The following is a 16,392-nucleotide window of genomic DNA, read 5'->3' as shown; positions in this document are numbered from 1 at the left end:
AAGTTAACTGTATCGTGACTTTGTCTTCTACTGGTAACAGGAGTTCAGGAAACCAGGTTAATGGTGACATGACGTACCACTTCCAAGATGGAGACACCAAAACACCAGCAGCTTTCCTGAATGAGCTTAAAGCACAAAGCACGCCAATGTAAGTGTGCTGATATTAATTTGACAAAGTTTGCATTTAATCAGTGTTTTCTCACACTCTGTTTTATTGTCTGCTCATTAATCTATAAAAAAATATTGTTTCAAACATCATATTTAAAAGAGAATTAAATTTACATTTGGGTTGTGAAAAAAAAATCACCATAATGCCTTATTTCATCAGAACTGGATCAGCTGTGGTTCAGACCAGGATGGTCTTCAGTTCTTCCTCTCCTGTTCCCAGTGAGAGTTTGGTTCTCAATGTAACCCAGACTCTTCTGAGTACTCGACTCACAAACCTCACTGACTCTGTAAAAGTGCTGAACTTCACCTATGAGAGTACGTTTGTTTTACTAATAACGCAATCACATAATATACAAATTATTGTCTCAGAGTTGTGACTTCTTGATCAGACTTTCTAAATCATGTGATTTGTTCCACAGAAATTTCAGACACCTCCTATGCATTAAATTTCACATTCAACATCAGTAGCGTCAGCATGACACAGAACCCTGACCTCAGGAACGATACCTACAGCCATGTAAAGAGCATCATCAACAATGCTGTAAGTGTACATCACCATGTGTTTAATGCCATTCTGACAAATGTCCAGAGATGGCATTGTATCCCGTTGCAGAGTTTAATATAAACAGTTCAAAAACCAAATGGTCTAAAAGTTACAGAACAAACTCAAGGTTATAAAAAGCGAAATGACTCACAGTGGTGTAATCAGGCAAAGGGCAAAGCACAAGAAAGTAGGTACAGAAGAAAAACAGCACAGAAATCTTCAACAGCATCATGAACAGTAATTGCATAGAGGACTGCAATTTGGGAATTGTAAATGGTCAGATACACTATATTGCCAAAAGTATTTGCTCACCCATCCAAATAATCAGAATCAGGTGTTCCAATCACTTCCATGGCCACAGGTGTATAAAATCAAGCACCTAGGCATGCAGACTGTTTTTACAAACATTTGTGAAAGAATGGGTCGCTCTCAGGAGCTCAGTGAATTCCAGCATGGAACTGTGATAGGATTCCACCTGTGCAACAAATCCAGTCGTGAAATTTCCTCGCTCCTAAATATTCCACAGTCAACTGTCAGCTGTATTATAAGAACGTGGAAGTGTTTGGGAACGACAGCAACTCAGCCACGAAGTGGTAGGCCACGTAAACTGACGGAGCGGGGTCAGCGGATGCTGAGGCGCATAGTGCGAAGAGGTCGCCAACTTTCTGCAGAGTCAATCGCTACAGACCTCCAAACTTCATGTGGCCTTCAGATTAGCTCAAGAACAGTGCGCAGAGAGCTTCATGGAATGGGTTTCCATGGCTGAGCAGCTGCATCCAAGCCATACATCACCAAGTGCAATGCAAAGCGTCGGATGCAGTGGTGTAAAGCACGCCGCCACTGGACTCTAGAGCAGTGGAGACGCGTTCTCTGGAGTGAGGAATCGCGCTTCTCCATCTGGCAATCTGATGGACGAGTCTGGGTTTGGCGGTTGCCAGGAGAACGGTACTTGTCTGACTGCATTGTGCCAAGTGTAAAGTTTGGTGGAGGGGGGATTATGGTGTGGGGTTGTTTTTCAGGAGCTGGGCTTGGCCCCTTAGTTCCAGTGAAAGGAACTCTGAATGCTTCAGCATACCAAGACATTTTGGACAATTCCATGCTCCCAACTTTGTGGGAACAGTTTGGAGCTGGCCCCTTCCTCTTCCAACATGACTGTGCACCAGTGCACAAAGCAAGGTCCATAAAGACATGGATGACAGAGTCTGGTGTGGATGAACTTGACTGACCTGCACAGAGTCCTTACCTCAACCCCATAGAACACCTTTGGGATGAATTAGAGCGGAGACTGAGAGCCAGGCCTTCTCGTCCAACATCAGTGTGTGACCTCACAAATGCGCTTCTGGAAGAATGGTCAAAAATTCCCATAAACACACTCCTAAACCTTGTGGACAGCCTTCCCAGAAGAGTTGAAGCTGTTATAGCTGCAAAGGGTGCACCGACATCATATTGAACCCTATGGATTAGGAATGGGATGTCACTTAAGTTCATATGCGAGTCAAGGCAGGTGAGCAAATACTTTTGGCAATATAGTGTATGTCTAACAGAAATAGTCGCAAGACTTTGCAATGGGAGACATCAAACATGCACCATAAGTAGGGACATAAATGAAGCAAATTCCCTCAGGTGTGCAAATCAGTTCACAACTCAGGTGAGAGTGACTCCTGTGGTCAGTGGTCTAAATGTATTTTAGTGTCAACTATGTATAAAAATATGCTGTATATTAAAAGTCCATATTAAACATATTTTTAACTAATATCATTCATTAACGTCCAATTAAAAAGATAATAGCATTTCTCTATTCCATTGCAACATAAAAATGTTTATTTTAAACAATAAATAGTTACAAAAACAGTACAAAGCAATATTTTTTATCAAACATAACAACTGATTACTGATTATCTTTCCTTCTATAGTTAAACACACTTCTAAATGAAGCTGGTGCAGAACCATTTGAATCCCAGAGCTCTATCTTCACGTAAGATCACAGCAGCATTCTGTCCACTCTCGAAAAATAGTGTGATAATTCTTTGTTGTAAATATTGTAAAGTAAACTGTATCATTACTTTTTTCTTCTATTTGTAGCAGAACTTCTAGAAACCACATTAATGGTGACATGATGTACCACTTCCAAGATGGAGACACCAAAACACCAGCAGCTTTCCTGAATGAGCTTACACCTGTGTAAATGTTTTGCTAATTATTTCAAAAATTTCCATTTGTATTCAGTTTGTTCTCACAAAATCTGTTGAATGTCACATAAGACAATTGTAATTATTTACAGATGTTGCTATTTTATTCTAAATCTTTCAGTTTTCATCGTCTCTTTCATACTCACGAGTGTCTACATGTTCTTTATGCTCTACCTACTGTTGACGTATTTTATTAATTACATTTGGTTTCCTATTTCAGATTGGGGAATGTCCTGATATATATTCGTCTAATTTTTAAGAACTTCACCAGAATACCTAGTGAGGCTGATGTTCTTAAATCTGCTAATGCTCTTTTGGATCCAAAGATCAGAAGAGCACGAGATCTTGTAACACAAAAACTAAGTGATCCTGTGAGCATACAGGATGTCAAATATCAGAGTGAGTCTCCTTTTATAAATCTGCCCTCATGTAGTAATGTTAATTGAATAAAAATGTATTGTATTTTCTCCTAAGTTTTTATGCCAATATAATTTTGTTTAATTTCTCTCTTTTAGAAATTGACAACAACTCATATGATATTAGCTTTGCATTCCAAATTAGCAATGTAACCGTCTACAAGAACATTCAGCTGAGGAACCAAACATATGATTTAATCCAAAACACCCTCAACAGCTTGGTAAGTATAAACCATCATTCTGCATGTCAGGATTAAAAAATATAAAATTACTTGTTCACTCACAAGATTTTGCTCTTTTATATAGCTAAATGATATTTTAAATGCGAAAGAGGCCACTTCATTTGTCTTCCCACGGGCAAACTATGAGTAAGTGACTTCTCTCTGCATCTCAACCCCAACGGTGATATTTTTACAAGCTAGGTAAAAATAGTCAGTTTGTAGACACTGTAAATAGAAAAAGTTGGAAATAGAAATGATGTGATTTAGGAAATCTGTCTGTGCAGAACCCATGAAACTGGAGAGTGTCATAACACTGATTAATATCATACAATGCCAAGAAAGAGATTGTTAAGATTTTTCTGAAACCATAGACTGTTTTTTCCATAACTGAAAACATACTTTTTTAAACACAGAATGGGGCACTGTGGTTTTCTTTTTCTTTTCCTCCAGATTTAATGGTACAGAAATTGTGGTTGATTCAGAACACACCTTTGTGGAAAGTGACATCAAGTGGACACCAAGTGAATTTCTTTCTGCAATACTCAACATTAGAGGTCTGTTAACTTTCACCACTCTTTCTGCTCAAACAGAACCCCTGCCTACCTAGACCCAAACAGTTCTATGAGGTTTTATGGACTGTAATTGTTACATAAATTTCTCTTGCAGTATCATCTACAACGGCTTCTCCAGTGACTACAAAACTTGTTGCTTTGACTTTAACATCAACTCCATCAATAATGTATGTTAATTCCCTAAATGAGCATGAAATAGAGATTCACATTTTTATCATGATTTATCATGAACAATATTCACCAGAATGCTTTGTATCTTCAGATCTGGTTCAGCAGTGGTTCAGACCAGGATGGTTTTCAGTTCCACCTCATCAATTCCCAGTAAAAATTTGGTCCTCAATTCAACTGAGACTCTTCTGAGTGCTAGACGCACAAACCTCGGTGACTCTGTAAAAGTGATGAACTTTACTTATGAGAGTGAGTTTGTTTTAATAATCACACGATTACATAAAATTTCTATCTGGCTGTCTATCTGTCTATCAGGCTCTTACATTTTTGACCATCATCAGTTATTCTAAAGCACATTTGATTTGTTCCTTAGAAATTTCCGACACCAGCTATGCAGTCATCTTCATATTCAATATCATTAACATCAGCATATCAGAGAACCCTGTCCTCAGGAACACCACCTACAACCAAGTAGTGAGCATCGTCAATAATGCTGTGAGTGTATATGAGCAAATGCATAACATTAACAAATGTAGGGAGAAGTTGTTGGATCTCGTTGCTGAGTTTAACCCTTTTTCACAGTACACAGGCATTCCATTCATATACAAATGGATTATTTTATCACTGAAAATCTGTTAGTCAGGACACTTGAGTTTCTTTGTGTAAAGTGTTATCTTTTTACATGTGATATATTAACATTTAAATTATTAAATATGATTCAATATTATTCATTATAAAAGTTCATTTTGATAATTATTTTCTTCAACTTATATATTGTTAAACAGTTTTTATTTTTAAGAGATGAAATCGTTATCCAAACAATTCTCTGGAATTCTTTTGTATACCACATTAAAATGATTATTTTTCTGTCTTTAGCTGAATATTCTTCTGAATAAACCTGGTGCAGAACCATTCAAACCGCATAACTTTTCTTTCACGTAAGTTTAAAGCACTATTGATTTCTCTTTTTGAAATATACTTTTTGTAATTCTTACTGTACAACAAATTGTATTGTGATTTTTTTTATACGATTAACAGGAGTTCAGAAAACCAGGTTAATGGTGACATGATGTACAGCTTCAAAGATGAAGACACCAAAACTCCAGCAGCCTTCCTCAATGAGATTACACCTGTGTAAGTGTCACAATTTAGCATTTTAGTCTGAGTTTCATCAAACTGTAATAACTGTCAGCTTATTCAGACATATTTATATGAAATGTTTATAATTTATTAGTCAGTCTTTATTGGATCTTATTTTTATTAGCCTTTATATACCTAATGAGAAGTTAACTACTCTTCTTTAAATATCTCTCTTATATATATATATATATATATATATTAATTTTAAAATTTCTTTTTATTCTACTTCAGATTGGGGAAGGTGCTGATATATATTCGTCTAGTTTTTAAGAATTTGACCAGGGTACCTAGTGAAGCTGATGTTCTCAATGCTGCTAATGCTCTGCTGGATGCAAAGATAAGAAGAGCACGAGATCTTGTAACACAAAAACTGAGTGATCCTGTGAGCATTCAGGATGTCAAATATCAGCGTGAGTCTTCTTTTTATTAATCTGTCCCTAAATTATAATTACAATATGTTAAATATAATGTGTTGAATATAATTTTGTTCATTATCGATTTTTCAGAAATTGATAACAAATCATACATTATTAGCTTTGGATTCCAAATCGGCAATGTCACCATCTCCAAGGACATTCAGCTGAGGAATGAAACATATAATTTAATCCAAACCACCATCAACAACTTGGTAAGTGTTCTTGGCAACTGTTCTTTGTCACAAAATTATACAGTAAACTAAACTAAACACTTTTATATTTCTCTTTTTTAGCTGAACACTATTCTGAATGTCAAGGGTGCTCCTGAATTTGTCTTCCCATTTGCTAACCTCACGTAAGTGTCTTCATTTTGCATCTACTATCCAGTGCTGTTTTTCAAAATAGGTTCAAAATTCTAGCATTTTCTTTAATGGGAGGAAAAGAGTTATAATTTTAAAGAAATATCTCCACACATTAGACACTGGAGCAGTGGGTAAGGCTATGGGTTCCTGGCCAGAAGGTTGGGGGTTCAAGCCCCAGTACTACTAAGCTGACACAGTTAACCCAGACTGTTCCAGGGCTGTTGTACCCTGGCTGACTCTGTGCTTTTACTCCACCTGCCTAATGATCTGGGATATTCCAAGTAAAGAGTTTCACTGTGCTGTAATATATATGTGATGAATAAACATCACTTCTTCTCAGGATACATGCACCAGGATAATATTAATAAAAGAAATAATTTATTTAAAATATTGACTGCCTTAATATTTTATAATGATTCAAAGACATGAATCTGCATGTGAATCTGCACTCATCAATTTACAAAGCAAACATAAAAGCAAAAGCTCTGTAGTAAACATGCAGGCTTTTTGCTGCCCTTGCAATGTGTACCTGAGCAATACTAAACAGCTAGTTAACCAAAACAGCAATCAAACACCAAAGGCTTAAATGTAAGAAAACTGCTTGAAAGTGCAGATGTTCTTGCTACTGGATGCAGAACAGAACTAACATACTACTTATTGTCTTATTAATATATAGTGAAAATACCACTTACATCCAGGAGGTGGCTCCATAATCACATCTGTAACAGAAAAGTACTAAACTAGATGCACAAACGTGATAAATGCACAGTTCACCTTAACTTGTTACACTGGAAGGCAATGCTAGGTTTAGTGCTGAAACAAAAAGAGGAAAAAAGACCACCTTTAAATTAAGGATCATTTTAAACCAGCTGCCTTTAAAACCACATTTTGGGGGGGGTTCTAGAGTGAAATGATTAGCTCACACAGGTTCTTCAAGTGGAACAAAATCATTCCCCAAGAATTAAAGAGCAGTCACATAAGAAGCTATTACTATAGAGGAACAAACACCCACAAGGTCAAATGTAGATGTAGAATACGGTGTGTAAAAAATGTGTCAAAAATGTGTCGGATGCATAAATTTGTAACTCTCTTCCCAAGCAAACAAAATCAGAATGGTACACTCAGTTAATATTTTTCTTTTTCCCTAGGTTAACTGGTACAGAAATTGTGGCTAATTCAGAATACGTCTTTGTGGAAGGTGACACCAAGTGGACACCAAGTGGATTTCTGTTTGCAATACTCAACATTAGCGGTCTGTCGACTGTCACCACTCCTGCTGCTCAAACAGAACCTCCTGTCCATGTAGTTCTGAGGCCCACAGTCCAAGCTCAGAACACCACCAATGGAGGAAATTCTGCATGGATCCTGGGCATCATTATCCCCTGCAGTATAGTCATTATTCTCATACCCTGCTGGATTCTACTCTGTGTAAGTGTAACTTAGAGTGCTATATGGCATGAAATATAAATAATCTTATTTTTAGATTTTTGTGTATTTGTATTTGTTGCAGGAACTGACTAAAATTATTTCTTTATTTTTTATTAAATATGTTATTTTTATGAACAATCAAAATAAATGTAAATAGCTGATCAGAATCTCTCATCTATTCCCCTTTGCCTCTCTTATTAACTTTCTCTCTGTATGTCTCAGTGTCTGTTGTGTGGCTGCTGTGCTGGTTTAAGGAGGCGCTACAACAGAAGAAGGTCCTACAACGTCCAATATGCAACACGAAATGGACTCTTTTAAAAATAAGAGTAATTAAGTGTTAAATAATAGAACATTTAATAATTAATTGTGCTTATTTATTTATGTATTTATGTCATTATTTAATTCTTATTTATTTACGTATTTATTTATTTTAACATTAATTCCAAAATACTTGGTGTCATGGATTACTGAAATTATGCTGCATACTTTAAATATTATATATTTAAAATATTAAAAATTAAAATATTAAATTAAAGAAAAAAAATATATACATATATATAAATATTCAATCTTCTATGTGCATAAATATATTTATTTTGCCTGTTTATTAATGATATCTATAATAAAGCTTATCATATTATGTCTCAACATGGATATTTTTCTTTTTTTGATTGGTTATTCAATGGCAGGAATCTCCGCCATATGTGGAACCGTTTTGTTCTGTGGCTTTTTAGGTTTTTTATCTTGTTCTGTTACCTTGTTCATGTGTTTTGGACTTCCCTGCCATTGTTGATTGTAGCTCACCCACCCTCTGCCTGTTTCTCATTTTATTTTGACACTGCTTCGTGGCTGATGCTATGGAAATGCCATAGAAATATAGACTGTGGTATTGTGATGGGGGAGTGGGATGTTTACGTTTGGATATTTGGTTTTGATTTTTTTTTCTTTCTCTAATTGTTTATCCTTTTTTCAATATATGTTTAATTTTTATTATAGTTATTTGATTGACCTTGTTAGTAGATTGTGTTTTGGTCTTTGGTGATGTTGTGTCTTCCCCTTGTGTTTGTAAATGGACTGGTCCGTGGTTATAAATGTCTCCCTATTGTTTCATTTGGGAGGTCAGTTTTGTTCAGTTAAGTTGTCCTGAGTTTATCAGTTTGAGCTTAGTTTTGATTCTGTTAGCCTCCTTTAGATGTAGATGTTGTGGATTTATTAAACTATATTATACTATATTAACTACAGTATATTTTTGGGAAAATTGTTTTTATCTACGCCCCTTCAATTCTGGGCTGTATGGTCCCTCACAGGTATTATCTGCATACTTGATAAAGATGTTGAAGTTATGCAGTGGATCAACATATAAATCTAATTCTATTCAAATTTAATCATTAAGGCAAGCCTAATTTAATTTAATCAATAAATTAAAAGTCACTGTTTAATCCTTAAATTTACTCAGTTAAGCTAAAACAAATTTAAAGATTATTTTAATCCATTATCTGAAGTTAATTCAAATTTTAATCTTTACTTATTTTGATGTACATATATTATTCTCACTTATCTTAATGTGTGCTTAAGCCGTATAATTATTATTAGTTATCAGTTACGGCAAAAGTTAAACATATAATGTGAAATAGCTATATATAATGACTGCATCTTATTTCCATGTTTTTAGCAAATTCGAGAAAGGAAAGTAGGTCAGAAAGATCAGTCAACATAGCCTGCATATATGTCCTTGCTAACTAGATAGGGAGCTAGGAACAGAGTGTGCCTTGAGCATAGGAGAGAAGAAGACCATAACAGGCTGCAAATATGACAACAATAAGATATGAGACTCATATGACAGCATGAGGGTGCAAAACAACTGGATGTAATAGTTGTGGATTCTTCCGCTCGGGGGGATTGCATATAGCATATATGCATTTTACGTCTAATTTTACAAAGAAGATGGTTCTCTGAAATAGAGAAAGCACACACTTGAGCCTGAGGCCTTTTAGGCCACATGTGGGCAAGCACACCATCTCAGTGCCCGGCTGCCTTGCCCCTCGACTAAGCCAAGATGAGCCAGTCATCTTTCTGATTGAGTACATGGATGCCCTAGGGTGCAATGATGCCATAGCAGCTGCCATGCACTTTGTGAGAGTGAACAATGAGAGTGAGCAATAGGACTAGGCCAGAAGGGAGAACCTGGTACTGGTATGCTTTGCCCTTGAAAGCAAACATGAGGTGTCTCCTCGACAGACTGGAAATACAGCCAAGCGAGCCTGGAATGACCTTAGTGATAGTGCAAAAAATTGTTTTCAATAGCATGAACGCCACTGAATGTTTTCTCTCAATAAGCAATTCAGTGGCATACCACTCATCATCACCCACCCACATCGAGCTCCTCATAATTCCCACAATAACAATTTCTCGTTGGGTTCGGGAGAAATCGTAAAGAGAGCTCCCGGACCCAAAGTGGGGAAATTTGAGTCATGAGACAGGATAAGAGAAACCCGTCTTTTCTTCTGCCTCTGCTAACATTAATAAACAATTTTTGTATTATCCAACCCTGTGTTGTGTCATTTTTACAAATTCTCATTCCCACAGCTGGTGTGTGTTTTGTGTGTTTACTTGCAATAATCTTGGGGAGGTGAAACCTTAAATTTAACCTTGGAAATGTTTTTGTTGCCTGTCAGCCAAACCCACTCACCTATTCATGACCTGTTATGAGCCAGAGGCTGACACCATCCATTGGACATAAGCAAATGTGGGAGTGGAGGCAAAAGTATCCAAAGTTCAAGTTTACTAGAAATCTCCATGCCCATAAACCATCTGGTTTAACCATCCAACTTACCTTTGTATAGTGCTTTTAACAATAGTCACAAATCATCACAATAGTCACGCCTCTTTGAGGCCCTATCACCCTCTACATTGAGGTATATGTGGCAGCCATTTCTGCGAGTCATGTGCCTGCTCTCTGGTCTCTGACCTCCTGCGTGGTGCCAGGCGGCTAAGGCTTTCCTTTAGACCATGTCTCCTCCCCTAGGACCTTTAAGTGTTCCTGGAGGGGCTTCCCCGGGCCCTTTGTGCTACTGAAGTCAGCCTCTGAGGAGTTTCTGACCCTGAACATGACTCTGCTATAAGATTCAAGATTCAAGAAGCTTTATTTTCATTTCAACCACATATAGCTGACGCAGTACATAGTGAAATGAAACAACGTTTCTCCAGGACCTGGTGCTACATAAACATACAACAGCAAGTTCAACACAAAAACAACACCACAGAGCTAGGACAGAAGTTTGTCTTAGCCACGTAAAGTGCACAGTGTGCAGCTAGGTGCAAACAGAGCATAGACAAGACAGTGCAAAAGACAATAAATACAAGAAAAACACAAAAGAACACAGGACACTTAGCACCGAAAAGAAAGAAAAGGCCATGTGTAATGGAATGTAAGTGAAATAAAATAAGATAAAGTGAAATGATGTAAAAAAAAGTATTGTGCAAAAGTATTGTGCAAAAATACACAGCAGCGGTTGAGGTAGTGCAAATAGAAATAAATATAACTATAGCAGCGGATGACAGGTTAAGGTAGTGCAATAAGTATTGAACAGGCACGGATGACAGGTTGAGGTAGTGCAATAAGTAATGAACAATATAAATTATGTGTGTGCGTGTGTGTGCGTGTCCACACAGTCAAGAGAGAGTGTGTGTGTATCTGTGTGTGAGAGAGACAGAGAGTTAATATACAGTTCAGTCCTGAGTGTGTGTGTGTGTATGTGTGTGTGTGTGTGTGTGTGTGTGAGAGAGAGAGAGTGTAGAACAGTTCAGTCCTGGGTGTTGAGGAGCCTGATGGCTTGAGGAAAGAAACTGTTACACAGTCTGGTTGTAAGGGCCCGAATGCTCCGGTACCTCTTTCCAGATGGCAGGAGGGTGAAGAGTGTGTGTGAGGGGTGTGTGGGGTCAGCCACAATGCTGTTAGCTTTGCTATTAGCTTTGTAAGCCAGTCATCCAGTCTTTCAGCGGGCCTTTTGCCCTCCACCCCATGAGTTGGCAGAGCAGGAGAGACTGCAACTGCTGTGCCCTGTTCAGGTTTTTGGGATCTATGCCTATTGCTTGAGCACAAGGCATAGGTCCTCTCCCTTTTTCATCTGCCTTGGCTGTAACAAAAGCAGTTAGTTCCGCAAGCAGCACCTTGTGCTCGGTAGTGGTAGCTATCTCTTAGGCCTATGAGGTTTGCTGTGAGGCTTCACCTCTACGAATTACACCACTAGGCATATCACCATGTCCAGCACCCTGACCTTTGTGCTCTTTTACAGACAGACATTTCCCGGTATGTGGCAGAAATGGTATTGGAGTAATAGTTTGTTTTATATCTATATCCTTGTATCTGTTAATCTGGTAATTATTTGATTAATGAGAAATATAAATTTATGTTATTGTTAAATAACTAATTTTGTTTAACTTTAAGAGATTGGGAAAAGGAAAGAAGGAGAGAGAAAAGGAGAGAGAGATGGTTAGAGCATCAATTTTTCAAATGAAAGGTCACTGCTTTTTAAAAGTTTGATCAAATATAGGACCCTGAGATAATATGAGGAAGAAACCTTGAGAGGAACCGGGCTCAGAAGGGAACCCATGTTCAATTGGGTGAAACTGGACATTAAATAATGTAAGAGTAAGTAAAGTCTTTTCTACAACAGTTTGTATGCATGTGGAATTGTGCAACCAAGAGCTCTTGAGGAAATAGGTCGGTGTAATTTCTGAGTTACTTAGAACAGAAATTCCTTCCTGCCATAATCTTCAAATGTTCACTGATGAAGGCCCGAGCATAGAGCTGACTGCTGGTGCGATAGTCTCCAAGTTGTTGTTTCCATGGCAGTCTCCTGGGCAGTCCCCTGGGTCACCACCTGTCTACGCAGATCTATCCTCAGCAGCAGTAAACCCTATAAAGTGACAAGTCTTAAACCAGGATAGAGCATCTGGATGGATCAGGCAGGTTCAGAAAGGTCCAAATGGGAATGCTGGGAACACTGGGAGGTAGAGAGTGGCACATATAGCTTAACAGAGAGAGAGAGACAGAGGGAGAGAGAGAGAGAGAGAGAGAGTAGATATGCTTGTAATTACGTGATGGTTAAAGACTAGCTATAACAGCATAACTAAAAGGGAGAGCCAGAAGGTGACACAGGCATAAAAAGCATACAATCACTTCACAGTCAGAAAATCTGAGTGACTTGTGAGGGTGGTAATATGACAGCATCCAAATATCCCAGCACACCAAACACTCTGCCCATGAACCTTCCAGATCTGTTCCTTTACCTGAGAAAAACTATACATAAATAGCTTGACTGAACAAATTTGTTTTCAGCCTAGACTTAAACACTGAGACTCTGTCTAAGTCCCAAAGACTAATCGGACAGCCGTTCCATAACTGTGAGGGTTTGTAGGAAAAAGTTCTGCCCCCACTGTATTTATTACTGTATTTATGTACTACCAAATAGCCCACCCCTTTTGATAGAAGTAGGCATGGTGGTGTACTATGGCACAAGACCATTTAGTGCTTAGGTCAGTAGTAGTATTTTATAATGAATGTGAAATTTGACTGGAAGCCAGTGCAGTGTGGATAAGAGTAATGGGCTCATATCCTCTGGTTCTTGCAGTTCCACCTGCTGCATTCTGAACTAACTGAACCTTGCTTAAGCACCTACTGGAACATACAGGCAGTAAAGTATTATAAAAATCCAACCTAGAGGTAACAAAAAATAAAAAAAAGTAGTTTCCACAACCTCAGTTGGGATAACGGAATCTAGGAACTGGTTCCACTCAGGGGCCAGACCCCGATCATGTGCTATGGATTGTAAAAAGCTCTCGGCGAGAGAAATCTGGCCTCTACCTAGGGCCAGATCTGGTGCACCAACCTGAACAGGGGGTGCAAACACAGACCGCCCTAACGATTGAAAAGGGGTGAAGGGGTGCAAGGGTGAAGACCTTTATGGCAGAAAGGATGGGATTCCCCAGAGAAGGAGACAGACGTGCCTGCATCGTGGCTGAATCCCAAACTATTCTCAGAGAGGGAGAAAGCACACACTTCATTGAGTTCAAGAGAGGTTCCTCATAGAGGAATGAGGTTCAGTCTGTGCCAACAACAGTGGGCAGCAGACCCTGAAAGAAAGAGAATGGAAGGATAGCCTTTTCCCACAGAACCCATTGTGGTGCACCTGGCAGAAGCTTCCATGCTGGCAGGTGATCTGAGAGTGGTCGCATAGTGCCCTGAAACAGCAAGCTGGCAAGGGCTAACCAAGGAGGTGGCAAGACATAAGCTGGGGCTGGTGGGTACTGGCCTAGCCCTAGCTCCTCACTGTGGCAAAGGAAGAACAGGGTCTTAGGAGACACCAAGATATCTAAAAGAAAGGTTTGTCCTTTTCTTTTATCTCTGTCAGATTGCCGATGACATGGGCCATCTGCTTACTGGCACAGGGGGCTAAATCTGTGGTCTGAAAGAGTTCAGACCTCACTGATGAGCCCCTTCCTGCAGATGAGCTCCTTTAGCAGGTGAGCTCAGTACAACTGCAAAACTGCCATTGTGTGCAGCACCGCAACGGCTTAAACTGCAGAATTGTAGTCCTTCCCTATAAGGCCGATGTGGCCTGACAGGTCCTCAGTGGGAAAGCAGACTTTCACCATACAGCCAGTGAAGGGGCTGTACAGTCTAGAGCCAGTGTACAGTCTGTTTATGGATAGCCTGCAAGCGTCAGGCAGAATAAGGATTATTCCACAACCTCAAAACCTCAGTGTTATCAAACTCATAGCAGACAACACTAACCTTTCAAGAAAAAGGTAATGTATAAAGATGGCACCAGTGAGGTTGGCTGCCATCACGACTACTCCGTCCATGCTTCGTTTGTTTATTTATTTTCTGACATGAACCAATCTGACATGAATCTGATATGAACCAAGGTGGTTCCAAGAATTACCAGCCCCTCACTATTAATGGGACCCCAGTGGAGAGAGTGGACAGATTCCGGTACCTAGGTGTTCACATCACACAGGACCTGTCATGGCCCTGTCATGTCAACACCCTGGTGAAGAAGGCCTGGCAGCATCTTTACCATCTCAGATGGTTTAAAGGACTTTAAACTGCCCTCAAAAGTGGGAAGCATCACAGCCTGGCTTGGAAAGATAGGCACTTTATTCATACCAAAGGGAAACAGCACCAAGCAGGACAGAGAAGCTCTCCAGAGGGTGGTACAATCAGCTGAGCATACCAGCCACAATGAGCTTCCTGACCTGGAGACTATATACAGCAAGCAGTGCTGGACCAAGGCCATAAAGATAATGAAGGACCTCAGCCATCCCAACAATGGACTCTTCTCTCTGTTGCGGTCAGGGAAACGTTTCCACTCCTTGAAGGCAAACACAGAGAGAATGAGGAGGAGCTTCTTCCCGCAGGCCATTCGGGCCCTCAACCAAAAAACCTAGAACCTGGACTTTTTCTCTGGACTTCCTCACACATCATTCTACCTCAGCAGATTGGTGCACACACATACCTGCACTACTCTGCACAGGTCACACTCACTTTATTTATATGCATATTTTGTTTTTGCACCTTCACTTTACTCCCTGACATTCCTGTTATACCCAGATATTCATATTTATGTATTTTATACGTATATATTTATCTTACATTTACATATATATCATATTTTTCTTCATTTTTCAGCATGTGTGGTCACCTCCAGGAGCTTTTTGAATACCACAGAATGTGGTGGCTGTTCGAATGCTGTTCGCTCCTTCTTGCCCACATCAAGCTCCTCAGAGTCCGATGCAGATAACGTTATATCCCCATCTAGGTTGGGAGAAATCGCAAAACAATCTCACAGAGCCATGGCAGAGGTATTCAGGACACCATGAAACAATGACCAAATCCGGCACACTGCCTCAACAGACGTGTAACTCAAGCCACGTGGCACAAGCGCTTGGCTGGAAATACAAGTAAGCAAACGCAGTATGCACTTAGCGACAGCGCACGAAGCTTAACAGCACGAACGCCACTGATTGCTTCTCTCAAGAAGCAATTCAGTGACATACCGCTCATCATTGCCCACATCGAGCTCCTCAGAGTCCGATTATAATTCCTTGTTCAGGTCAGGAGAAATCGCAAAACGAGCTCCTGTAGCCAAAGAGAACGCCTCCACTAACTCGACCTGCGAGACCCATTATCTAAGTCAGAGCGCTGCCTCAACAAATGCGGTACCAGAGTCATGAGGCACAGGCGCTTGGCTGGAGAAAATAGCCAAGCGAGAGCAGAGTTTACAGAAAGGAAAAGTTTCACAGTGCACGCAGCCGGCTCCCTAGAAAGGTCATCAACCTAGTTACTGCAATCTAGCATTTTGCAAGGACAACATGTATTTTCTTAATGATTTTTCCTTCCTTTCTCTCTATTTTGTACTCAGCCCAATCTACTAGAACGGGGAAGTGAATCCTTCCGCAGGCACTCTACTCATGCTCTGAGGTGCTGTCATCATTTTAAACTCTCTTACATGGAAGTTAAACTCTCCAAATTCCTGGATCATTTCTGTAACCCTAATCTCCCTGAGCATCCATTTTTTCCCTCTCTCATTGTGCGTAGGGCTCTTACTCACAATGCTTCCACTCAAACTATGTCAGTGCCTGCTACTTCCAATTCCCAGACTACTCAAGCTACTCAAACTCTCCTTTCTCCCCATGATTCCTATGAGGTCATTGATATCACTCCTGAGTCACATGAGTCTGCCATCTCCTACCATTCTCCAGAT

At 39.5% G+C, this 16,392-nt stretch overlaps 1 protein-coding gene across 2 annotated transcripts; it reads left to right on the top strand.

The window, feature by feature from the left end:
* The first annotated feature begins 576 nt into the window (after positions 1 to 576).
* Positions 577 to 8,868, top strand: LOC131351152 (uncharacterized). 2 transcript variants are annotated; one of them, XM_058386414.1, is made up of 17 exons: positions 577 to 709; positions 2,626 to 2,687; positions 2,798 to 2,893; positions 3,122 to 3,300; positions 3,417 to 3,538; positions 3,624 to 3,685; positions 3,989 to 4,092; positions 4,205 to 4,277; positions 4,373 to 4,527; positions 4,652 to 4,773; positions 5,155 to 5,216; positions 5,317 to 5,412; positions 5,650 to 5,828; positions 5,925 to 6,046; positions 6,128 to 6,189; positions 7,345 to 7,624; positions 7,847 to 8,868. In XM_058386414.1, the coding sequence occupies exons 1-17, from the start codon at positions 644 to 646 to the stop codon at positions 7,940 to 7,942; spliced, it is 1,938 nt and encodes a 645-aa protein (XP_058242397.1). In that variant the 5' UTR covers positions 577 to 643; the 3' UTR covers positions 7,943 to 8,868. The 2 variants fall into 2 exon arrangements, with proteins under 2 accessions (XP_058242397.1, XP_058242396.1); XM_058386413.1 differs by having other exon boundaries at positions 2,795 to 2,893.
* The last annotated feature ends 7,524 nt before the right edge of the window (positions 8,869 to 16,392 follow it).

The sequence above is a fragment of the Hemibagrus wyckioides genome, linkage group LG03 (assembly GCF_019097595.1).
Source record: "Hemibagrus wyckioides isolate EC202008001 linkage group LG03, SWU_Hwy_1.0, whole genome shotgun sequence".
NCBI classification, from domain to species: Eukaryota; Metazoa; Chordata; class Actinopteri; order Siluriformes; family Bagridae; genus Hemibagrus; species Hemibagrus wyckioides.
This window is presented reverse-complemented; position numbering and strand designations above follow the sequence as displayed.

Excerpts from the sequence above, each read along its gene's own strand:
- LOC131351152 (XM_058386413.1), top strand. The coding sequence starts at position 644 with ATGACACAGAACCCTGACCTCAGGAACGATACCTACAGCCATGTAAAG. Across the intron at positions 2,688-2,794 it reads TCCCAGAGCTCTATCTTCAC|CAGAACTTCTAGAAACCACA; the intron begins GTAAGATCACAG and ends TTCTATTTGTAG. Across the intron at positions 4,093-4,204 it reads TGCAATACTCAACATTAGAG|TATCATCTACAACGGCTTCT; the intron begins GTCTGTTAACTT and ends TTTCTCTTGCAG.